General features: G+C 51.1%; 1 protein-coding gene across 11 annotated transcripts; it reads right to left on the bottom strand.

The window, feature by feature from the left end:
• Positions 1 to 98: 98 nt before the first annotated feature.
• Positions 99 to 25,402, bottom strand: FPGS (folylpolyglutamate synthase). Of its 11 annotated transcripts, none has more exons than XM_025261709.3 (16): positions 25,272 to 25,355; positions 22,664 to 22,866; positions 9,901 to 10,029; positions 9,756 to 9,809; positions 9,606 to 9,670; positions 6,759 to 6,873; positions 6,530 to 6,610; positions 6,339 to 6,400; positions 6,162 to 6,264; positions 5,770 to 5,847; positions 5,414 to 5,561; positions 5,210 to 5,299; positions 4,020 to 4,170; positions 3,541 to 3,616; positions 2,255 to 2,321; positions 99 to 1,499 (listed from the first exon to the last, which is right to left on the bottom strand). In XM_025261709.3, exons 2-16 carry the CDS (start codon positions 22,778 to 22,780, stop codon positions 1,090 to 1,092), a joined length of 1,746 nt encoding a protein of 581 aa, XP_025117494.1. In that variant the 5' UTR covers positions 22,781 to 22,866; positions 25,272 to 25,355; the 3' UTR covers positions 99 to 1,089. The 11 variants fall into 11 exon arrangements, with proteins under 11 accessions (XP_025117494.1, XP_025117493.1, XP_006074542.1 ...); XM_025261708.3 differs by lacking the exon at positions 25,272 to 25,355 and adding an exon at positions 24,954 to 25,217; XM_006074480.4 differs by lacking the exon at positions 22,664 to 22,866 and having other exon boundaries at positions 25,272 to 25,402.

Below are 25,402 nucleotides of genomic sequence, written 5' to 3'. Positions count from 1 at the left end.
GGACAGGTCCCGTGGCTTCTTTAAGCCAGTCACCATTCTCTTATCTGTGAAATGGGTGTGAGAATTTGTGATCACAAGTCCCTGTGTTTACCATGTGGTCAAGGGACACCAATTCATCCTTTTTATTTCACAGACAGGCCACCTGAGGCTCAGAGGGAAGGACTTGTCCAGGCCACACAACTTGGGCTCCTACGCAGGGCAGTTCTTGGACCGGCCACAGTCCTCATCCCCCTATTGTCTGCTGAGGGAGCTAGAGGTCAAGAGTCATTCAAATGTTTGTGTATTAGTTGCTTGGTCATGTCTGACTCCAAGCGACCCCATGGAGTGTAGTCTACCAGGAATCCTCTGTCCATGGGATTCTCCAGGCAAGAATACTGGAGTGGGTAACCATTCCTTTCTCCAGGGGATCTTCCAAACCTAGGGATTGAACCCAGGTCTCCTGCATTGCAGGCAGATTCTTTACCATCTGAGCCACCCAGGGAGCCCATCAAATGTTTAACCAATGCTTTAGAAAATTTTTTTGGCCACACCATGCAGCATGTGGGATCTTAGCCAGGGATCGAACCCACATCCTCTCCATTGGAAGTGCAGAGTCTTAAAACCACTGGACTATCAATGAAGTCCCAGCCAATTTTTTTTTTAAGGAAAAAAAAAAGTTCAAAGCTTTAAATCATTTTAGCCACTCTCTGTGTCCTGGGGGCCCCAGGCAGGGACCCTCTCCTTTCCCAGAAGGCCACTGGGAGGAGGAAATCTATCAACCAGCAACCAACAGCCGGCAGGGCCCCAGGCTTGGTCAGACGTCTTACACAGTAAGCTGGGCCTGAGACAGGAAGCAGGCAGGGTGGGAGTAGAGATGGGCTGGATGGTCAGGTGTGCTCCAACAGCTGGAGAACCAGGAAGAAGAGACTAGGGGCATCCAAGGCTCGGAGATAGAGCTCAGCATCCTGCCTCCAGCTCTCTATTTCACTGCCTAGAGCCCAAGACCCTGGGTGAGTCTAGACAGAATCAGGAAGGCACAAAAGGCAAATAGTTTAGGAGTTCATGGGAGATGCAGGGCAAATGCCCATCCCCTCCACCCCACTGCCTGGGCTATTGGGACAGGGAGGGCTCCAGCAGCTTCAGGACACCGCCCACCAGGTGCAGGCTGCCTGTGACCAGCACATGGACGGCGGCAGCCTCTTGGAGTACCATGGCCCCGCTGTCTGCCACAGGGTGGGCGAGGAGGCCCCGTGGGGGACTGGGCGGCTGAAAGAGAGGGTCCCGGCCTTGGGTGATCCACTGCAAGGCGTGGGAGATGCAGCTGAAGACGAGGGAGCTGGCACTGTGGGTGTGGGGTGGGTGAGACGCCAGCAGCAGAGATGCGGGCCCATCCTGCTCCTGGCCGGGGGTGCTCCAGGGGTCCGGGCTGACCTGCTGCTCATGCAGGCGACTCCAGTGCTGTTGGTGGGCGAGGCAGCGGAGCAGCACCTGGTCCAGTGTCACTGTGAAGTTCTGTTGGTCTGCGGGGCATGGGGACAGACACATCAGTGAGGCAGCCCAGGGTGGGGGAGGGGAAGCATGCCGTGAGCCCCTGCTCAATGCCAGGCTCTATCCAAGCACCTTCCATCCTTAGCTCTGAGGAGACGGAGGCTCGAAAAGTTCAGTGACTGCCCTCTGTCACAGAGCTGGTGAGAAACAGGCCCAGGCAGTTTAGCTTCAATGGGGGGCTTCTGCCCACGGAGCACCTCTTTCTGTCCTAACTCACAGCCTTCCCAGACTATCCCCATGCCATCTGATGTGAGGCCTGGAGATCTGTATTTTTTAGATTATTAAAAAAAAAAAAAACTTTTTACATAACCCACAGTAAAAAAGAATACATTTTATAATAGTAACCCAGGACTCACATGTGTACACGTATATGTCTAGAAGAGAATGTCATCAGACAGTACCTACCCTTAATTTTGTGCAAGACACACTGACACTCTCTATTCTATTTTATTTAAAATGCTAGTTGAGATCCACTGAGCTGATTTCAAGAACCATCACTGGGTTGTAACCTGCATTTTGAAAACTAGTTTCCCCAATAATTCCTTTGTAGTATTGCAGTCACACGCAACATTCACAACGTACCAAAGGGTATTGATTTATACAATAAAACAAATCTAGTTCCTACCCAAGACCTCCAGCTTAAAAGCCCCCACTGTCACCCACACAGCAATCCACCTCAGGGCCCTCTGCCGCCTGCCCACCCCAGGGATCATGCCTGTCAACTCACCTGCATTGTCTGTTGATGCCATATCTGCCAGGTTAGGGCAGAAAATGGCATAGTCAAACTGGCAGGGCTAGAAGGCCAAAGGGAGAAGCTCAGTGTCAGGGCCTGAGAGGAGGCCCCCAATCCTGACTTCCACACAGCACCCCCAGAGTCCACATCCATTGTCCCCATCTCTAGAGACGCCACCCCCCGCCCAGCTGAACTGCAGCGCTACTGCATAAACCCACCCACAGCACTTCCATGCCCCCTGCCTCCCGATCTACCTCAGTGTACCCGATATGGCCTGTGGCCTGAGCAGCACGGCCCAGCACAGACAGGGAGACAGACTGGAGGGGGCGTGCACATTGACTTAAGGTGATCCATCTACTGAGCACAAAGGAGCAAGGTTGTGGACATGAAGGACAGATTTAGCATCTGGGTCTATGAAATGGGAAACGATCCCTAGGAACCCTTTCAGCCTTGACAGCCAGGGCAGACTCAGTTTCCCTGGGCACAGTGGGGCCTCTCCCTCTATACTTATTAGTCCAGTGACCCCTTAAACCAAACTTTATTATTTTTTTAATCTTTTCAAGTTAGTGCTTTTATTTTCTTAGGATAAGTCCCCAGAAGTGGAATTGCCAGATCATATAACATACCAGTTTTTAACTTTTTTGAAAAACCTTTCTATTATTATCCTATTCTTATCCATAGCTGCTGTGAAATGATATCCCACTAACAGTTCATAGGTGTTCCCTTTTGTCTCCATCCTCTTCAATGCTTACTTTCTCTTGTCTTTTTGATCACTGCCATTCTAACAGGTGTGAGATAATAATATCTCCTTGTGGTTTTGATTTGCATTGTACTGATCTGGCATGTTGAGTACACTCTCATATACTTATGGGCCATCTATGTTCTGTGTGTCTTCTTGGATAAACCAAAGTTTAGAAGCAGGTATCATAGTAACATCCCTATTTTATGGTGAGGCAAACTGAGCTCAGGGAAATGCCATCTCTTATCCAGGGTCACATGCCAGTGGCTGAAGGGAACCTGACAAGTGAATCCAGAGCCTGCACCTCACACCACTTACCTGGTCCTGCCTATAATCCTGGTCTTGAGTGTGACCACAGAGAATGCGGGCAGTGACTTCCCTGTGCCCAATGCTTTTATAACACAGTTCAGGAGGGGAATGAGCAATCAGTGCCATTCTCCAGCTGAGGAAACTGGCTCAGGGATGAAGGCACGGCTGCTGGGGGTCAAAGCCAGCACCCGAGCTGGCCTGCCTGCTGCCCATACCCCAGCCAGTTCCTCACCTGCAGCAGCTTCAGCAGGGCCGCGGAATCCCGGTCCCCAGTGGAGTTGAAGAGCAAGACGCGCACCTCGGACCCGCTGGGAGACGGAAGGGTTAGAGGGGAGGGGACGTCAGAGAGGAGGCGCCTCCCACCCCTTCTCCGCGGGCCCCGCCCCATCCTTCCTCCAGAAACTGCCTCTCCTTCCCTACTGTCCCAGTCCGAGCCTGTCCTCTTGTCCCGCCCCATCCGTCCCCGAGGTCCAGCCCCGCCCATGCTCCCCACCTCCTCAAGGTCCCGCCCCTCTCCGCTGACCAAGCCCCGCCCCACCGTTCCCTGAGGTCCCACCCCTCCCCACTGACCCAGCCTCGCCCCCGCCCACGCTCCACCCCTCCTCAAGGTCCCGCCCCTCTCCACAGACCAAGCCCTGCCCCATCCTTCCCCGAGGTCCCGCCCCCTCCCCTGGACCCCATGTCCCGGCCCCGCCTCTGCCCGCTGCTCACCTGTCCGGCCTCTCGCAGCGGTGCAGCGCCTGGCGGAACCAGCGCACACAGGCTTGCATGCTGCTGGTGGTGTGCGCGCCGTCCAGGTACCAGGTAAGGGGCCCGCGCCGCAGCAACTGCGTCCGACCTGGCCATTCCGTGTGCCGAAGCCCTGGGGTTGGGGAGCAAGGCAGTCCTCCAGGCGCAGCCCCAAGCCAGCCCTCCCGTATTCTCCCACTCCGGTCCTCAACTAACTACTTGCCCGCACCCAGAGCCCTTGTTACTTGCCACTCTGATCTTACTCGCCACTCTGATCGGCCCAGAAGCCTCTGGTTGGGCCCTAGTCGCTGGGATTAACTGTTTAGCTGCCTTATCGGGTGGAATCTTCCAGGCAGCCCTGAGGGGGGGCTGCTGTCTTTATTAGTCCCAAAATGCAGGCAGAGAACCCTGACTCAGAGAGATTAGGTCACAGAGCGAGTGAGTCCTGGGCTTGTGTGCTCAGTTGCTTCAGTTGCATCGGACGCTTTGCAACCGCCTGGACTTGTAGCCCGCCAGGCTCCTCTGTCCATGGGATTTCCCAGGCAAGAACCCTGGAGTGGGTTGCCGTTTCCTTCTCCAAGGGGAGCTTCCCGACCCAGGGATTAAACCTGTGTCTGCCACGTCTCCTGCATTGCTGGCGTATTCTGCACCGTTGATCCCCCAGGGAAGCCCTAAGTCCTGGGGCTGGGATGTAAACCCCCTGGCTCCAGGACTGTCTCACGGCCCTGACACAGGGCCTGGCACACAGTGGGCTCCCTGGAACCATCTGCTGAAGGGCTTTAACAGCCACGAGGTCCTACTATGTGCTGAAAGCTTTGGGGGAAGCAAGAAACCTGAAGAGTATCACCATCCTCAAGACCCTCATGGTCTCCTGATGATGACAAGCATGACAGTTCTGGCAGCTACCACAGGCCACCCGGGCACTTTATCCCATATCTGCCAGGCCCTGGACTCAGTCCTTTAGTGACAGCACCTCTCAGTGGATCCTATCATGGTCTCACTTGGCAGATGGGGAAACAAGTTCAGAGAGACTTCACGGACTCAAAGTGCGGGAAGCTTGCTGCCTTCAGCAGAGTCCTTTCTCTTAAGGCACCTTTGGCCCCACCTCTCTAATAGGAGACCAAAAGAAAACACCTGAAGGGGGCCCAGCTGGGCAGGAAGGTCCAACTCACCCTGCTGCATGAGGGGCGTGGGCTGAAACACAGGTGCCAGGGACAGCTGCCCCGGGAGGCTGGGCCTGGATGCCTTCAGCTCCCCAGCATCTGGCAGGGAAGGGAAGGGAGAGGGAGGGCTTCAGTGGGTTTGGTCCTCACCTCTAAGGGCCCTCAGAGGCAGGTCCACCTGTCCCCTGCCCACCCACTGACCTGTCCACTTACCCTGGTAACCTTTCTGCTGCAGCCAGCAGCGGGCCACCTGCAAGGCCAGGGCAGCATTGGACCGCTGGTGCTCTCCCTCCAGGCCCAGGGTCAGTGGTGGCCCCCCTTCCTCCAGGGCTTGTAGTGGTGGGCACAGGTAGAGGGGACACTGCGGAGGAGATAGGCAGCAGCTGCTCAGGGGATAGCCCTCCCTGATGCCATCAGCCCTTCCATCTACCAGAACCCACCAAACCCTGTTCCTAGAACCGAGATGCACCCCAGCTGGACGAACACAGATGAGCAAACCGAGGGCCCAGAGGATAAAGTGCCTCCCCAGGCAGTCCTCCTCCACCCCCCGGCAGCTCCATCAGACTCACTGAGATCTGCTGAGCCCTGTCCCTTAGCACCGCCAGCGGCTCGTCAGGCTGGAGCACGGTGAAGGCAGGGACGCCACTCTGTGGAGGACACGGAGAGTGAGCCAGGGGCTGCCCAGGGTGCTCCACCGCCCATCTCTGGCCCCCACATCCCTGGTTCTGGGCAGCCCATTCAGCCTTCCCTCATTGGACCTTTGGGAGCCCCTCGATGGGGAGACTGAGGCCAGAGATGGGGCTCAACTTGTTCCAGTCCCACACAGAGTTCCCATGAGAACCCAGACCCCACTGATTCCAAGACCTAATTCTGAGTCAAGATACAAATGAGCACCCCTCCCCTTCCCTGAATCTTGAGGGCCAGGGTCAGGCCATCCATGTACCTCCCCTCCCCAGGTCACCTTAAAAATGCCCCCTTTCTGCCATGCGATCTTCTCCATCGTGTCCCCCAGAAGGCCAGTGTGGTCGATGCCAAGAGAGGTGATCCCACACACCACAGGCTTCCTGCGGGAAACAAAAGGGCCAGGATGCCCCTGGGCTCCTGGCCACCATCCCTCTCCCCAAGCCATCGGCCTCACCTGATGATGTTGGTGCAGTCGTAAGCCCCGCCAATGCCTACTTCCACCACGGCCAGGTCTACCTGCAGAGGATCAGAGGGCATGGCAGGGGGCACAGGGGCTCCCGGACGCCGCATGGGAGCCCTTAACCTGCTGAGATTCCCCTTCCCAAGGTCTGGAACACAGGGTTTTGGGGAGGGGGCCATACACACCTTCTCTTGGAGGAAGACGTGGAAGGCCATGAGGGTGAGGAAGCGGAAGTAGCCGGGCATGGAGACACAGCTGCTGTCGTCCTGTGGACAGGATCACGTCAGAGCTCAAGGCCACTGCAGCCTCTGTGCTGGGGGAGATGGTGTCCTGGGATGCACAGTGCCCTCTGGGTCTACCCACCCACTTGAGGTCCCCTAGCCTGCCCACCCACCAGCCCTCTGGCACAGGCACCTTGGTCTCCTCCAGCCGGTGGTAGAGGCGCCAGAAGTGCTTGGTGAAGAGCTCGGAGCTTATGGGCTGCCCATTGATGCGGATCCGCTCACGCACCTGCACCAGGTGGGGAGAGCTGTTGAAAGAACCAGGGTCATCAGGAAACTCCCTTCCCAAGACCCCCAGGCTGCCCGCCACCCCCGCCCCATAGTCAGACCCGTCTTTTGGAAAAACAAATCAGGCTATGTCACTGTCCTGCTGAAAACCCTTCTCGCTCCTCACCTCGGCCTTCTAGGCCCCAGTGGGGCTGGTTCCACTGGCCTCTGTGCCTCACCTCTCCTGCATCCCATGGAAGGTCCCTGTGCCCCAGCTATTTTTTAGCTCCTCCAGCCCTGCTTCCTCACCCGCCTGCCCATGTATTTTCTATCTCCAGGCCTACCTGTGGACCTGCCCACTACACAGATCTCAAGTTAAGACCACTCCTCCAGAAGAGAGAAAGGATCCTCCCCACCAGGCTGGTCAGGAATGCTCTCTGGGCTCCTATAGCACTGCCTCCAGCAGCCCACACCCATCAGCTACTCTGCCAACATCTGTCCCCATAATGTCTGTCTGTCTTCCTGCCCTTGAGGACAAAGCCTCATCAGCTGTGTTCAAGTTGCAGCCCCAGACTGGCCCATGAGGCCACATGGGCCCAAGTTGAAGGCTGAGTTTTTAACTCCTCAAATTATTTTAGATGAGAGATTTGGGACTTCTATTCGAATCCTCAAAGACCCTCTCATATTATGAATCCTCTCCATTTCTCTATTTTGAACGAAGAACTGTGAAGGGAAAACACACTGATCTGAAAGGACCTCAGTCAGCTGGTTTCAGCTGTTTACAGAGGCCACTTGATAGAACTGGTAAAATAAAAGGAGGCACACATCTTGAACGCCCCAAGCCTAGGGACTGAAACCTGAGCGATTTGCTGGCATGTTAATTCCACTGCTTTGCCAGAGATGGGTTTAAGAAAGGCACATATAGCTTCAGGGAGAGGGACCCCTATCTATCCCCACTGGCTCACTCCAATCCTCTGGTGTGGTTTTAGATGCTTGAATGTGGCCAAGACGGGGCGCTGCCCTGTGGGCAAAGCAGCGGCTGAGGCTGGCACAGTGACAGGGTTCCCTTCTGCTGCCCACTAGGGAGACCTCGACAGGGGCATCATACCCTATGCTTACTGTCTAAGCCCTTACTAGCCAGGCTTTCTGCTCCTTATGGCAAAGATACCCTAACTGATAAATATTTCTATGTGATTTAAAAACTGTGTAAGGAATTTAAGTTAATAAAAAGATATCTGAGGGGGGTTTCCTGATGGTCCAGTGGTTAAGAATCTGCCTTGCAATGCAAGGGACACTGGTTCGATCCCTGCTCTGGGAAGATCCCACATGCTGCAGAGCAACCAAGCCCATGCACCATAACTATTGAGCCTGAGTGCAGCCACTACTGAAGCCCGTGTGCCCTAAAGCCTGTGCTCCACAAGAAAAGCAACTGCAATAAGAAGCCCCCATACCACAATGAAGCGTAGCCCCTGCTTGCCGCAACTAGAGAAAGCCCGCACAGCAGTGATGAAGACCCACCACGGCCAATAAATAATAAATAAATCTTAAAAAAAAAAAAAAAAAAAGGAATCCCTTAGAAGAAATGGAGTAGCCATCATAGTTAACAAAAGAGTCCAAAATGCAGTACTTGGATGCAATCTCAAAAATGACAGAGTGATCTCTTCGTTTCCAAGGCAAACCATTCAGTATCACAGTAATCCAAGTCTATGTCCCGACCAGTAATGCTGAAGAAGCTGAAGTTGAACGGTTCTATGAAGACCTACAAGACCTTTTAGAACTAACACCCCAAAATGATGTCCTTTTCATTACAGGGGACTGGAATGCACAGGTAGGAAGTCAAGAAACACTGGAGTAACAGGCAAATTTGGTGTGGAATACAGAAGGAAGCAGGGCAAAGGTGAATAGAGTTTTGCCAAGAGAACACACTGGTCATAGCAAACACTCTCTTCCAACAACACAAGAGAAGACTGTATACATGGACATCACCAGATGGCCAATGCTGAAATCAAATTGATTATATTCTTTGCAGCCAAAGATGGAGAAGCTCTATACAGTCAGCAAAAACAAGACCAGGAGTGGACTGTGGCTCAGATCATGAACTCCTTATTGCCAAATTCAGACTTATTGGCCACCTGATGCAAAGAGCTGACTCGTTTGAAAAGACCCTGATGCTGGGAAGGATTGAGGGCAGGAGGAGAAGGGGATGACAGAGGATAATAAGATGGTTGGATGGCATCACCAACTCAATGGACATGAGTTTGGGTAGGCTCCGGGAGTTGGTGATGGACAGGAGGGCCTGACGTGCTGCAGTTCATGGGGTCACAAACAGTCAGACACGACTGGGCAACTGAACTGAACTGAACTGAAAAAAAAGACGTCTGAGGGACTTCCCTGGCATTCCAGTGGTTAAGTCTGCACGCTTCCACTGCAGGGGGCACGGGTTTGATCCCTGGTTAGGGAACTAAGATCCCTCATACCGCACGATGTGGCCAAAAAAGAAATAAAAAGATATCTGACTTTTCCAGATGTGTATTTCTTTTATCCATTCAAGTTGCTGCTCCCCTCCCCAAGTTCTTTGCATTATGAAAATTAGAGATTGCCATAAACTTGGGCTAATATGCTAAATGCTAACTGAATGTATGTTGAATGAATAAACACTGGTCAGAAAGACATGCAGCTGAGTTCCTGTGGGTGACCCTAGCCCTGAGGTTCAGGTTGGATCAAGAGCCCCCCAGACAGCTAGGGGACACCACATCCCTCTGTACCTCAGTACCTAAAGAACCCCGTCTTCAGGCCATAGCTTCGGAGGATACGTTCAGTGAAGGCACACGTGGAGCCCTGTAAAGAAAAGGTCTTGTCTGGGCAGATCCCAACCCCCCCACCCCAGCCTGTGGACGCCCTACCCCTGGGTCCAGTGATTCACCTTCCCCTTGGTTCCAGTGATGTGGATAATGTTCAGTTGGTCCAAGTCCTCCACCTGGGACAGACAGACAAGGTCCCTGCCTCAGGCACAGGATGCACAGACAGAAGTGGGGGGTGGAGGTGGTTACAGGCCCTTCCCACCTTACCTGCAGCCCACTTCGTGCCAAGTACAGCTTCATGGCTTCCAGCTGTGTCTGGGGGTCACCCCGCTTACGCTTCACCATCTCCAAGTAGTTAGCATTGGTCTGCAGGGTGTTGAGTGTGCGCACGGCATCCTGGCAGTAAGCCCCAGGTACCAAGTTAAGGCGCATTAGGGGCCCATAGGGACAGAGGAACACAGCATGCCAGTGGCTAGGCCCGGGTACCAGGACTGCCACGCCAGCCCTGGTGCCCCAGCCCAAAGGTTAGACACCACTGAGAAGGAAGTGGCATCTTTTTAGCTCTGGCAGAAATGGGAGCCTGGGGCAGTTCAGCTTTACCTAGGGAGTGCCAGGCAAAAACAGGTAATATGACTAACAGGACTAGGCTTCACTCTCAGGCCTTTGCCCTAATTCTCTCCATGCGTGCATGCGTGTGCATGCTCAGTCATGTCCAGCTGTTTGCAACCCCATGGACCGTAGCCCACCAGGTTCCTCTGTCCATGGGATTTCCTAGGCAAGAATACTGGAGTGGGTTGCTGTTTCCTTCTCCAGGGGATCTTCCTGAGCCAGGGATTGAACCCATGTGCCCTGCATCTCCTGCACTGGCAGGTAGATCCTTTACCACTGAGCCACTGAGGAAGCCCAATTCCCTCCATAGTTCACCACTATATCAGGCTCCTCCTAAAGCAGGGCCAGAACCACAGAAGGCTGGGATCTTAGAACTGACGGAATTAGAACTAGGAATTCCTGGAGGCTTCCATGCCTAACCCTGAGGATTGGGATCCCACATTCTGACCCAGAGAAGAGTTGCCTGAAGCAACCAGTTGGTAAAGAGGAGTCTCAGCGGGAGGAAGTGTGTGCCCGGCTTGCCCAGACAAGAAGGCAGGTAGGCATAGCCTCAGGACAGTTCACACTGGGTGGTGGAAGTGGGAGTGATATTTATAATCCTTCAGGGCCTCAATGGCAGGCCCTGGTTGCAGGCCCTACTCCTCAAACTTGTGCCACCTGCCTGGCCACCATCCTGTGCTGGTCTCTGGAAACTGGCCTTTGGCACAGAACCAGGAGGAAGTTTTTTGTTTTCCATGTTCTTTCACCAACACCCCTGCTCCTGAGTTCTGCCTGTCCCCCAATTCTAAGCACTTGGATCTTCTTCTTCCTGAATCCTGGAGACTCCAACACACATCTAGACTCCTGGATCTCCCAAGTCTGAACTCCAGAATCCCTCTACTCTCCCCCACCCCCAACTGCTGCTTCGGAGTCCGGAGACACTGTAATAACTCCAGAATCTCAGCTGAGCCGCTGGTCCTACCACCAGGCGTCCCCTTCCTCTCTTCCAACCGCGGTTCACTTCAGCCTCAGAATTTCCAAATCCGGTAGAGCTGGGCCCAACTTCCTGGTGCCTGTCCCCACCTCCAGACTCCAGAAGGTCCCCGCCCGCCCCGCCCCTCGACCCCTGCGAGTCTCTCGGTCCCAGGCTCCTGGCCACCCTCTCAGCTTGGCGCAGACCTGATGCTAAGAGACCTCAGGCTGGCTCACGAGTCATTGCGTGACCTCCCACCGGGGGGCAAAGATACCTGATACTCCATGTCTGGCTCCTGCAGCACAGGCCACGCGCTCAACCCTCGCCGCGCTGCGACCCTGGTTGTTGCACCACGCGGAGAAACCGCTGCCAGGAAGAGAGCGTGGCAGCGTGCCCGAGACATGGTAGAGGGCCAGACAGCTGCAAGCTAGGCCCGGACCAAAAAAAACTAAGCTCCTGGGCCCGCCCCCGACACGCCTCCTCTCTTCGCCAATCAGAGCTGCCCATCGCCACTGCGACCAATAAGAATCTGTGAGACGCCATCTTTGTGAGGGGCAGGCCCCGGCACGGGCCGGAGAGTTCGTTCATGTTTGTGAGGGGTACGGTCCCGCAGGAGTCCCCCGCCCTAGAAAAATACGCACTCTTTTCGTCGTCTTCTCCAGGATCTGGCCGCACTCCCCCCACCTCCCCCAAATAGCCAGTCTCAGTCAGCAGCCCTGCTCCAGGCCAGAACCAGCTGCGAGCCGGGACCAGTTCAGTTCAGTTCAGTCGCTCAGTCGTGTCTGACTCTTTGCGACCCCATGGACTGCAGCACGCCAGGCCCCCCTGGTCCATCACCAACTCCCGGAGTTTACTCAAACTCATGTTCATTGAGTCAGTAATGCCATCCAACCATCTCATCCTCTGTCATCCCCTTCTCCTCCTGCCTTCAATCTTTCCTAGCATCAGGGTCTTTTCCAATGAGTCAGTTCTTCGCATCAGGTGACCAAAGTATGGAGTTTCAGCTTCAGCATCAGTCCTTCCAGTGAATACTCGGACTGATTTCCTTTAGGATGGACTGGTTGGATCTCCCTGCAGTCAAAGGAACTCTCAAGAGTCTTCTCCAACACCACAGCTCAAAAGCATCAATTCTTCGACGCTCAGCTTGCTTTATAGCCCAACTCTCACATCCATACATGACCACTGGAAAAACCATAGCCTTGACTAGACAGACCTTTGTTGGCAAAGTAATGTCTCTGCTTTTTAATATGCTGTCTAGGTTGGTCATAACTTTCTTTCCAAGGAGTAAGCGTCTTTTAATTTCATGGCTGCAATCACCATCTGCAGTGATTTTGGAGCCCCCCAAAATAAAGTCAGCCATTGTTTCCACTGTTTCTCATCTATTTGCAATGAAGTGATGGAACCGGACGCCATGATCTTAGTTTTCTGAATGTTGAGCTTTAAGCCAACTTTTTCACTCTCCTGTTTCACTTTCATCAAGAGGCTCTTTAGTTCTTCTTCACTTTCTGCCATAAGGGTGGTGCCATCTGCATATCTGAGGTTATTGATATTTCTCCCGGCAATCTTGATTCCAGCTTGTGCTTCCTCCAGCCCAGCGTTTCTCATGATGTGATGTACCCTGCGTATAAGTTAAATAAGCAGGGTGACAATATACGGCCTTGACGTACTCCTTTTCCTATTTGGAGCCAGTCTGTTGTTCCATGTCCAGTTCTAACTGTTGCTTGGAATGTTAGGTCCATGAATCAAGGCAAATTGGAAGTGGTCAAACAGGAGATGGCAAGAGTGAACATCAACATTTTAGGACTCAACGAGCCAGGATACAATGACAGAACTTGTGGACACCTCAGGGAGGTCACTGAATCGCAGCTCTCAAAACATCCCGACCCAACACAGAGACAAACTGCAGGGATGTGGCCTCTGCCCTCACGAATCTGACAGCTTGACTGCGGGATAACAGACCAAAAACCAGGCACCTACAGTTACTGGGTCCCCTAACCATTCCTGGGCAGCCTGGGAAGGCTTCCTGGAAGAGGCGACATCCTGACCTCATGAGCTGTGGAGATTGAGCACAGTTAGGGTGACAGGATGCCAGAGCCAGCAGGATCTTGTGGCCTTATAAGAAATTGGGTTGCATTTAGATTTGGATTACAATAAAATGGTTCTAAGAAAGGATGACAAGATTAGATTTGCACCTTGGAAGATGTGCTGTTTAGAGAGAGCTGCCCTCAGAGAGGGCAGTAATCTGCCCTACCTGTGGGTGGAGGATCCAGGTTTGTCCTGGAGATTTGAGAACTTTTTCTGTCTATGACTTAATTTTTTTAATTAATACTTTTGCTCTTTATTTAAAAATATTTTTACTTTTTTTACTTTATTTTTTGGCACCCCCATTAGATCCCTGACCAAGGGTTGAACCTGGGCCCCCTGAATGGGTAGTACAGAGTTTTAACCACAGACCACCAGGGAAGATCCTGTATATGACCTTCTTGGTTCCAACTGGTAGCATGGGGAAAAAGTAGTATGGAGATTCCCTTTCTACAGTTGAGACTTGGAAGGGTGTGTGTGTTTGGGTAGTGGTGGGGAATTGCTGCAAGAAGCTTCTGGAGAAGTTTTCTCAGATAAAAGGCAGTCCCTTAACAACTGATGGTAGTAGTCTCTCCCTCTTTTCTGCAGACACTGGGTCTAAATATTTACCAGAGATTGTTTGATTTTGAAATAAACACATGTGTTGGGAAGATTCTGTCATTGGCTAGACTTCTGCTCTTCATATCACTGTTGGGTGCCCCCACCCCTGCCCCATGGGAGATGGACAGGTTGTTGTCTTGCTTAGTTTTCTTCTTTTTTAAAAATCATTGAAACTTTCTTTATACATTATAACTTAATAACTGCATAAAATTGATCATAAAATGGCATTAAATGTTTTTTTTCTTTTGCTTAACCGTCTTTCTCCCTCCACCTTTGGTAATTCTTATTGACAGCCAAGGAGATCAAACCAGTCAATCCCAAAATAAATCAATCCTGAATATCCATGGGAAGGACTGATGCTGAACCTAAAGCTCCAACACTTTGGCCACTTGATGTGAAGAGCCAACTCATTGGAAAAAACCTGATGCTGGGAAAGACGGAAGGCAAAAGGAGAAGAGGGCGGCAGAGAATGAGGTAGTTAGATACCATCACTGACTCAGTGGACGTGAATTTGAACAAACTCTGGGAGACAGTGGAGGGCAGAGGTGCCTGGCATGCTACTGTCCATGGAGTCCCAAAGAGTTGGGCGCGACTTAGTGACTGAACAACAAGAACATTGACAACCAAGTGTGTGTCCCCCGGTGTGTGTCTGCTCATGAAATCACAGACACAACTAGCTAGGGCCTTGGGCTTTTTTATTTTGGCTTTTCTGGGCCATGCAGCCCAGCTTGCGGGATCTCAGTCCCCCCACCAGGGATTGAACCCAGGCCACAGTGAAAGCCCCAAATCCTAACCACTAGACTACCAGAGAACTCCCTATAGAACCTTGCTGATGCAAATGACAATACTTTCTGCATCTTAACATTCATACTCAACAATAAGCCTATAGGGATCCATAGACTTCCTGGTGGTCTAGTGGTTAAGACTCTGTGCTTTCATTGCAGGGGGCATGGGTTCAATCCCTGGTCAGGGAACTAAGCTCCTGCATGCTCCAGGGTCAAAAAAGAAAATAAAACCAACCCCCTCAAAAAAAAAAATCTAAAAAATAAGGAGGGACCCCTTTAAGACCATTACTTAGCAAACAGTTAAGTAGAAACTTTCTGGGCCAAGCACTGCTTTAAATCCATTCTACATAATTACTCATTTAATCACCAAAATCCTGTGAAATAGGTACCAGTATTATGCCCTGTTTCACAAGTGAGGAAACTGAGGCCCAGAGAAATAAAGGCACATGCCCAAGTCAAAACATCAAAATTTGAGCTCTGGCCCCAGAGTCCTTATTCCTAGCCTCTCTACCTTCCTCCTGCGCCCCGCCCCCACTGGAGCTGGGGGCACTGGTAGCTCAGAAGCAGTGGCTATACCATAATGCATTCCCTCCTTGCCTGCAGTGCTCTGCCGCAGAGGGTAGCATCTACACCAGGGGCTTAAATTTCTGAGGGTGAGATTGCATGGGATGAGGAACATTTGGGTCCAAGGGTATTTCCATTCCTTCCCCCCAACACTGGAAACGTTGCAGCCCATCAGTTGTGTGTGTGGAGAGAGCACCCCTATTCCAGAATGTCCCCCAGATGGCGGGGTCTGGAGTACCCTGTCATTCTTACTGTGTATTTCCCTGGCTGCAGTGAAATTGAACTTCTTTCCAGGCTTCTATTTCAGTAAACTGCTAAAATTTCAGGACTTTGGTCACTTTGCGAAGAGTTGACTCATTGGAAAAGATCTTGCTTCTGGGAAAGACTGAGGGCAGGAGGCGATGGGGATGGCAGAGGATGAGATGATTAAATAGCATTACTGACTCAATGGACCTGAATTTGAGCAAACTCCGGGAGATAATGGAGGACAGAGGAGCCTGGCATGCTACAGTCCATGGGATCACAAGGAGTTGGACGTGACTTAGCGACTGAACAACAAAAACAAGAAGCCTTGGCAAAGTCACCCAGTGGCCTTTCCTCCATGGTCTCTAAGGATCTTTTTTTTTTTTTTTTTTTTTGGCTGATCCCATGACTTCTGTGGGATCCCAGCTGTCAAAGCACCATGTCCTAACCACTGGACCATCAGGGAATTCCCTCCAAGGACAATTTTTATAGCCAATGACACCTGGAAATTTAAGAGGGGAAGGAATACAATCGATTTATCTTCTTTGTCGTATTCAAACTGTTTCTTACTTTTTATTTTGTCTTTAAATTCTCACTTTTTTTTTTGGATGGATAATACATCATATCATTTAAATAGTGAGAGGTATGAAAAGGTACACTGGGAAAAGCTTCCCTCCCACCCCAAGTCCTAGCAACCTAATTCCTCCACCCAAAAGCAAAGTTATGCTTCTTGTGATTTTTCTAGAGACATTTTATGCAATTACAAGGAAACACAAATATATATTGATTTCTTGTTTATACTCAAGTATTCTTGCCTGGAGAATTCCATGGACAGAGAAGCCTAGTGGGCTACAGTCCAAGGGGTCACCAAGAGTCCAACATGACTGAGAGACTAACACACACACTTCTTTATACTCAAAGATAGCAGCAGACTATATACACGAGTCTGCATTGAACTTTTCCCACATAACTTTATATCCTAGACCTTATTCTGGACTGTGTTGCCACATAAGAGAGGCTGTATTGGCTGATTTGCTTTTTTAAAGCTGCATAGTACTCCTTGGCACAGAAGGCAATGGCACCCCACTCCAGTACTCTTGCCTGGAAAATCCCATGGACGGAGGAGCCTGGTAGGCTGCAGTCCATGGGGTCGCTGAGAGTTGGACACGACTGAGCGACTTTACTTTCACTTTTCACTTGCATGCATTGGAGAAGGAAATGGCAACTCACTCCAGTATTCTTGCCTGGAGAATCCCAGGGACGAGGGAGCCTGGTGGGCTGCTGTCTATGGGGTCGCACAGAGTCGGACTCGACTGAAGCGACTTAGCAGCAGCAGCAGCAGCAGTACTCCTTGGTGTGAAAGTACTGTCGTGTATGTGGCCAGTCTCTTACTGATGGATGTTTAGATTTTCAATGTTTGGCCATCACAAGCAATGCTACGGCAAGTAACATTATTCCTTCCATGTGTGAGCACATCTGGTGGATAAATCCCAGGAAGTGCAATGGCTGGATCAAAGGTGATGTGCATTCGACACTTTCATACAGATTGCCATGTTGCCCTCCATAGGGACAAGGCCGGTGTCCACCCTCATGGCCCTGAGGGGCATGAGCCAGCTATTTCCTCACCAGCACACACCATTAGCCAACTCTGATCTTGCCAATCCCATAGGGGAAAACATGTATTCTCAGGGTAGCTATCTTTTGCATTTATTTTATTATGAAGGAGGTGAGCATTTTTTATCTTTTAAAGTCAAGGGCTTCCCTAGTGGCTCAGTGGTAAAGAATCCGCCTGCCAATGCAGGAGACATGGGTTCGATCCCTGGTCCAGGAAGATCTCACATGCTGCAGAGCAACTAAGACCATGGACCACAACTATTGAGCCTGTGCTCTAGGGCCCGGAAGCCACAACCACTGAAGTGCCCATGCCTAGAGCCTGTGCTCAGCAACAAAAGAAGCCACCGCAATGAGAAGCCTGTACCCTGCAACTAGAGGGTAGGCCCTGCTCTGCACAACTAGAGAAAAGCCTGCTTAGCAATAAAGACCCAGCATAGCCAAAATAAAAATAATTAATTTTTTAAAAAAGGTCATTTGTATTTCTTTAGCATTCCCCTCATCTCCTTTGCATTATGGATTTTTAAAAAAAAATTTTATTTGGCTACATTAGGTCTTAGGTGAAGCTGCACCAAAGCAGCTTCAATACTTTGGCCATCTGATGCAAAGAGCTGTCTCATTGGAAAAGACCCTAATGCTGGGAAAGATTGAGGGCAGAAGGAAAGGACATGACAGAGAATGAGATGGTTGGCTGGCATCATCGACTCAATGGACACGAATCTGAGCAAACTCCAGGAGACAGTGAAGGGCAGGGAAGCCTGGCATGCTGCATGCAGTCCATGAGGTCACAGAGTCTGACGCAACTGAGCGACTGAAAAACAACAACAAGGTCTTAGTTGTGGCATGCGGGATCTAGTTCCCTGACCAGGGATCAAACCAGGGCCCCCTGCACTGGGAGCATGGAGTCTTAGCCGCTGGACCACCAGGAAAGTCTCATCATTGCTTTTTATTTGAAAAGCTACAGATATTTGTACAAGAAAGTAGCGAAAGTATAAAGGAGAAAATCAAAAGCACTTTCATAGTGCACCCGGAGAACCACTGTTGGCCTTTTGGTGATACCGTTAAGGGGTTCTCATTCTTCATAAAGAACAATAGAAACAAATCCACTGTGTGGAGAGCAGAGAAAACAAGGACTCAGGGAAACTGGCAAGCAGGCCAGTGTCCACCCATGGGAGGCAGGTCTGCAGGCATGCACGGAGGGTAATGAGGGGCCGGGGGTCCTGCTTCAACCCCCCACCCTCCCAAAGGGAAAGGGTGTGATCCATCCATCCATTCATGCATTCATTTGGTGAGAAATTGTCTCTGCCAGACCTGGGCTTGGTGCTGGGGACACTGGCTTGTGGGGACAGATGACAAGGCTCTGCTCTTGGAGCACCCTGCCCAGGGAGCAAGAGAAGAGTGAAGAATGAAAGTTGAAAAGAACAAAGATTTGTGATTTCTGTTTAAAGCCTGTAGGGACGGGAGGTTGGGGACCAGAGAGGAAGAGAGACAGCTTGGGGCCACACAGCAGGTCAGCAAAGGCACCATGCTGGGCTATCTAGACTCAGATCTGCCTAAATTACTGCTCTCTCTCCTGCCTCATTGTGACAGCTGGCAAAGACTTCTAGACTTGGTCTTGGCCAAGCTCATGCTCACAACTTTTACCTCTGCCTGAAACACCTTTCCCCTAAACTTTTCCTCTTTGCTCTTCTGGGTGGGTTCCTTTAGCGTTTATCCCTGGGATTGGCATTGCAATCTCTTTTTTTTTAATTTTATTTTATTTTTAAACTTTACATAACTGTATTAGATTTGCCAAATATCAAAATGAATCCGCCACAGGTATACATGTGTTCCCCATCCTGAACCCTCCTCCCTCCTCCCACAAAAAATATATGAATGAAAGATTATCCCCATTTGACAGGTGGCAAAATGGAGGCTCACAGAGGGTAAGCAACTCATTCAGAGTGAGACAGTGTGTGGCAGAGCTAAGACGCAAAGCCAGATTTCCTGGCTTTAAAACCTGCCCCAACTTGCCACCACTGGTCTGGTTAATCTCTGCTGTCAATGCTCTGTGTGACCTTGGGCAATATGCTTGCTCTTTCTGATTCTGTCTTGACTTGCAGTCTTCTTAATAGGACAAGGCTGAACTGAGTTCTGTCCCATTTCATAATTTCTAGGGGAGGCTGGGTCTTGATGATGCCAAGAGTCTCCAAAGGCACTCCAGAGAGCCAGGACTAGAGGGGTTCCGCTGGCCATTCCCCACCCCCACCCAGGGTTCTGTGAAGACCAGACGAGGTTCAAGCTCTTTGGCAGGTTTATGCGGAAGACTAGCATTCAGAAGGGAGGGTACATTTCCAATGGCCACATCCAGATTCAGACCCTCTGATACATAAGGGCTCCCCTCACCTCTGAATGTCAGCTTATATCCAGGGACCTACATGGAAATTCTTTTCTGTCACTGGGTGAGAAGAAACTTGCCTTAAACAGAATTCCATATCCTCAGTGGGGCAGCCTCTCCTTATCCTCGCCCTGACTCTGGCTCCAGAGGTGTGAATGGATTTAGTGTATTAGGAGGGCAGCGGACCTTAAAAATGGGCCTCCCTCTGACCCTGCGGTTCTACTGCTTCTAAGGTTGACCCCGAGGAAACAAACAACTGGAACTGTGCTCAGGGGCCCACGTGCTGTTTATCACCCTCCATCTCGGGTGGCAGGTGACACAGTTGATGACCTGATGACGCCCTTCTTCCTGAAACCCTTTGTTCTCAGCTTCCCGGACACCTCCCCTCCCCGTCCTCCTCCTTCCTGGCTGGGTGAGCCCTGCTGGCTCTGCGTTCTCCCCTCTGACCTCCTCCCGTTGCAGCCAGGGACTCACACCCCTCTCCCCGAGGTGGTCCCTGCTGTCCCCGGTCACACGTCAAACATGTGACCATGTTTGACTTTCAAATGTCCCTTTTTTGCTGGCTACCGACATGAGCGTCTGGTGACTGCTCAGCGTCTGCAGGCATCTCAGTTGCTCCCCAGGGCTTTTCAGTTTGGAGAACAGCTCCACCCAGGGGGCTCAAGTCTTAAGCTAGGCCTCGGGCTTCCCTGGTGACTCAGGGGTAAAGAATCCACCTGCCAATGCTGGAGACACGGCTTGATCCCTAACCCAGGAAGATCCCACATGCCGTGGAGCAACTACTGAACCCGTGCCCTAGAGCCTGGGAGCCTCAACCACCGAGCCCACGTGTCACAACTACTGAAGCCCCCACACCCTAGAGCCCATGCTCTGCAACAAGAGACTCTGCCGCAATGAGAAGCCCACGTACCGCAACTAGTGAGTAGCCCCTGTTTTCACGGCAACTGGAGAAAAGCACAACCATAAATAAATACAATTATAAAGGTAAATAAATAAATAAAGCTAGGCCTCACTGCCATCCCTCCAGGCCCAGGCCATCACTGCTGGTCTAACCTATTACCTCCTTCCTGTTGTTCCTCTTGACCCCCACAACCACAATTGTTTCCCCCCCTTTTTTTTTGTCTTTTTTTGGCCATGCCACGTGACATGGAGGATCTTAGTTCCGCAACCAAGGATCAAACCCGCACTCCCTGCATTGGAAGTGTGGAATCTTAACCACTGGACCACCAAGGAAATCCCCGTTTAAATCATTTAAAAAAAACAAAAACAAAAAAAAACCAGATCTCCTCTCTCCTGCTTCAAATCTCCCCATGGATTCTCACTGCACTTAGGATGAAGTCCAAACTTTTGATCTTACCATTGCCCCCAGCCCTGCTGGTCTCCTCTGATTCTCAAACACACCAAGCTCACGCCCACCTTTGTGAAAGTCCACACCTACTGAGCACTTAGCATGAAGTTCAGTTCAGTTCAGTCACTCTGTCATGTCCGACTCTTTGCCACCCCATGAATCACAGCACGCCAGGCCTCCCTGTCCATCACCAACTCCCGGAGTTCACCCAAACTCATGTCCATTGAGTCAGTGATGCCATCCAGCCATCTCATCCTCTGTCGTCCCCTTTTCCTCCTGCCCCCAATCCCTCCCAGCATCAGAGTCTTTTCCAATGAGTCAACTCTTCGCATGAGGTGGCCAAAGTACTGGAGTTTCAGCTTTAGCATCAGTCCTTCCAAAGAAATCCCAGGGCTGATCTCCTTCAGAATGGACTGGTTGGATCTCCTTACAGTCCAAGGGACTCTCAAGAGTCTTCTCCAACACCACAGCTCAAAAGCATCAATTCTTCGGCGTTCAGCTTTCTTCACAGTCCAACTCTCACATCCATACATGACCACTGGAAAAACCATAGCCTTGACTAGACAGACCTTTGTTGGCAAAGTAATGTCTCTGGTTTTCAATATGCTCTCTAGGTTGGTCATAACTTTCCTTCCAAGGAGTAAGCGTCTTTTAATTTCATGGCTGCAGTCACCATCTGCAGTGATTTTGGAGCCCAGAAAAATAAAAGTCTGACACTGTTTCCACTTTTTCCCCATCTATTTCCCATGAAATGATGGGACCAGATGCCATGATCTTCATTTTCTGAATGTTGAGCTTTAAGCCAACTTTTTCACTCTCCTCTTTCACCGTCATCAAGAGGCTTTTTAGTTCCTCTTCACTCTCTGCCATAAGGGTGGTGTCATCTGCATATCTGAGGTTACTTAGCATGAAAGGTATTCATTTAATCCTCACAGCAGCTTGAGGAGTACTGTGATTATCCTCCTTATGAAGATGGGAAACTGAGGCAGAGGGGTTGCTCAGCCAGCCTGAGGTCATACAGAGTGAGCGCACGACAGAGCCTCAGGGCTTTTGCACTGGGATTCCCTCCATCCGGAATGTTCTTCCCCCTAAAGTTCACGTGACTAACTCATGATCATTTCAGATCTCTGATCAAATGTCCCCTTGCCACATTCTTGCCATCTACCCTTTTGTACCTTTTAGATTCTAAACCATGTGACTGTATCAGCATTTCAAAATGTTTTCTAACAGAGCATTGTAAATTTTGATATAAGAAGCTTGTTAAGGGAACAAACCTTTTGATGACTCAGTATGGACACTGGGATCCCATTTTTGTTCAAATAATTACAATTTAGAAACTAGCCTGGGCATTTTTCTCCTAAAAGGTAACCATGATTACCTCTGAGATGTAAGGCTAGAAGTGACTTTTTTATAAGTATATATATATATATATTTTTTTTTCTTTTTAAAAATTTTTATTTAGAGGTGACTGTTACCTTCCTTTTGTTTGTATGTATTTTATAATTTTTCCCCTGGTAACATGCCTAAGTGGGAAAAAGAATGAATGATTCCTTCCATGTTAGGTGACCAGCATCTCAGAGCTCTATTGTTTTTTTGTTTTTAAGATTTTTTGATGTGGCCATTTTTAAAGTCTTTATTGAATTTGTTACAATATTGCTTCTGTTTTATATTTTGGGTTTTTTTGGCCGAGAGGCACGTGGGATCTTGGTTCCCCTACCAGGGATCGAACCCTCACCCCTGCATTGGAAGGCGAAGTCTTAACCACTGGACTGCCAAGGAAATCCCTCAGAGCTCTTCTTGATCAACATTCCTGGTCAGCAGCTGGGGGCACTGAGGCCCAGCAAGGGGCCAGAACTGACCTGGAAGCAGATGTGGCTCCCAGACGCTCCTGGGAAGTTTCTGGGGTCTCCACTCATAGCCAAGAAGGCCTTTTGAAGGGCACCGGGTGTGTGGTGTGGAGCCTTGAGGTGGGACATGCCACTGAAAGGCTGGCTTCAGTTCTGCCACCTCCCCGAAGGGCCTGAGTGGTCTCTGAGCTGGCCGATCCTTTCTTTGCTCAAACCTGAGAGCAGATTGCCAATTTTCAGAGAGGAAAAAAAAAAGTGTGGAACATGTTTTCTCAGTTTATGACACTCTGCAACCATGATTGTCCGTGGTACCTTCCCCCTGGAGGTAAGATTTGCAGAGCCTCCTCCTTGCCTGGTGCTGTACTGAGCCCATTTTACAGGTGAGGAAACAGAGGACAGGAGGCAAGGAATCACCTGGGAAGGTCACCAACTAGCAAGTTGGTTCAAGGATTCAGCTCAGTTCCAGCTCCTTTTGATTCCAAATTTAGCCCCTCTGATCAAGCTAGGGAAACCCTGGCTCGTGGTTTGTTTGTTTTTTTTTTTGTAACATGGGTTTTCTTAAATAACAATACAAGTTCTTCCTAGACATCAGCACTGTGCAAGGACTTTTATACACATCTGTCTCCTTTGATCCTCACACCCACCCTGTGAGGGAAGGTCTGTTCCGGGACCCATTTCTCGGGAAGACAACAAAGGGCTAACGGGAAGTGGTATAGTCATTCACAGGGGTCTGTAATACCAGACCTCCCAATGGACATGAGTTTGAGCAAACTCTGGGAGATAGCGAAGGACAGGAAAGCCTGGCGTTCTGCAGTTCGTGGGGGTGACAAAAAGTTGGGCACGACTTAGTGACTGAACAACAACCACAGTGCACCCCAGGCATCCCTGGACCCTGCCCACAGCTGCCCTGTGCCCTTGGAGTGCCTGGTCATCTGGTCAACTAACTGGGCTCTGGCCTTGAGCCGGCTCTCAGTTCAGAGGGAGATGAGAAGCCCTGCGAAATGCCAATACTCCCCAGCCCAGGAGGCCGCCCCTGGTGAGGGGACCACACTGTGTGTCAGGTCGCCTCACCTCTCTAGGGTCCTGGCCTCAAGAGCCAGGGGGCCTGGCTGACCTTGAAGAAGCCATAACTCCCATCCCCTGGCTTCTGGCGCTGCTCCTCTGTTGCTGGGCGGAAGGTCCTCACTGTCAGGGGTTGGGGGGAAGCGGCCAGCCTGGTGTGCAGCCCCAGTGGACGCTGGCTGAGCCACAACAGCCGTGAGATCCTCACAGGGCCTCGCACAGCCATCCCAAGAGGGAGACAGGCAATCTTGTGGTGCCTATTCTACAGAGGAGGAAACTGAGGCTCAAAGAGGCTAACCAACTTGTCTAGTGTCTACAGACTCACATAGTCCAGCCTGGGGTTCCCACCCCCAGCTCTAGCTGGTCCCCTCCAAGGATGATTCTGCCGCTTCTGAGCTGGCGGTCTCCTTGCCCCTGAAGCCCTGTTTCCTCATCTGTAAAGTTGGGGTCGCAATCCTGCTGGCCTCAGAGGTCTGGCGGTGAGCACACAACTGAGCAACTTCACTTTCACTTTTCACTTTCATGCATTGGAGAAGGAAATGGCAACCCACTCCAGTGTTCTTGCCTGGAGAATCCCAGGGACGGGGGAGCCTGGTGGGCTGCCGTCTATGGGGTCGCACAGAGTCGGACACGACTGAAGTGACTTAGCAGCAGCAGCAGAAACCTTCAACAAGCCAAGTCCTTACAAGCTCCTACTCGCACCTTCCAGATCTTTAAAATGCAGACAATAATGGTCTCAGATCATCAAACACAGACAACAGCGAGCACAGGGCCCAGCAGGTAGAAAGCAGTTTGATCAATAGTGCCACTGTTATTATCAATGTTAAAATAGAGCTGACCGCTCTTTCTCATAGATCAGCCTAGAGAGTTAAGTCAGACGAAACCCGGTCTGTAACGGGGCCTGGCACACAGGAGGACCCTCAAGGCCGCCTCGGCTGCCTCCCACGCCTGCTGCCCAGTCCTCCTTCAGAGCTTCCCATCCCCACACTGGGTGGGGGGTTCTGTGGAGCCTCCAGTTGGTGAAAAGGAAGCTGTGAGGCCCATGGGGTTGGGGGGCCCTGGACCACCCCAGGCCTTTAGAACAAGGTGTAGGATGACAAGGCTTTTTTCTTGGGTCTCCGCAAAGTATGAGGTTATGATCATTGCTAATGGCTTGGATCCCTGAGGTCTATCTACACTCATTGCAGAAAAGGTAGCCTTAGAGAAGAAGGCTGCCTGTCCAAGGTCAGTGTTCTCCTACCTGGAAGGAGGCAGTTTTAGCCGAGAGAGGACACCCCGATAGGCCTGGCTCCTCCATGGCTGCTTCCCACCAGAGCGTCTCAGCCACTGGCCAGCAAGTAGCCAGGGACCTGGCACCTCTCATCCCTGGGCTTCCCACTCCCCCACCGGGTGGGGCACAGAGTGACCCACAGGTTGGGTACCTCTGCCAAACCTGCCTTGGGCTGGGCCACAGAGGGGAGGGGGAGCTGGAGGGATTCCCAAGAGCTGGCCTTCTCCCACCCTGGCCTTGGGGGAGTGTGCCTGGGGCTGTGGGCAGGGGCCTGGGAGAAGGTCTCACCTGATAGGCTTCTGCTTTCATCCTGGGATCAGCCCAGGGATCTCTCAGCCTCCCTGCTGGATTTCTGAGCGCAGGACTAAGTCAGAACTTCCTGTGAGTTAAATAACAACCCACTGGAGGTTAAAGGTGAG

Source organism: Bubalus bubalis, chromosome 12 (genome assembly GCF_019923935.1).
Source record: "Bubalus bubalis isolate 160015118507 breed Murrah chromosome 12, NDDB_SH_1, whole genome shotgun sequence".
Classification (NCBI taxonomy): domain Eukaryota; kingdom Metazoa; phylum Chordata; class Mammalia; order Artiodactyla; family Bovidae; genus Bubalus; species Bubalus bubalis.
This window is presented reverse-complemented; position numbering and strand designations above follow the sequence as displayed.

What these genes read in the sequence shown, in the direction of transcription:
- FPGS (XM_006074479.3), bottom strand. Translation starts at nt 11,597, where the DNA reads ATGTCTCGGGCACGCTGCCACGCTCTCTTCCTGGCAGCGGTTTCTCCG. An exon ending in TGGCACGAAGTGGGCTGCAG is followed by an intron (nt 9,810 to 9,900) that starts GTAAGGTGGGAA and finishes TGTCTGTCCCAG; the next exon opens with GTGGAGGACTTGGACCAACT. An exon ending in GCAGCAGAAAGGTTACCAGG is followed by an intron (nt 5,300 to 5,413) that starts GTAAGTGGACAG and finishes CTTCCCTGCCAG; the next exon opens with ATGCTGGGGAGCTGAAGGCA.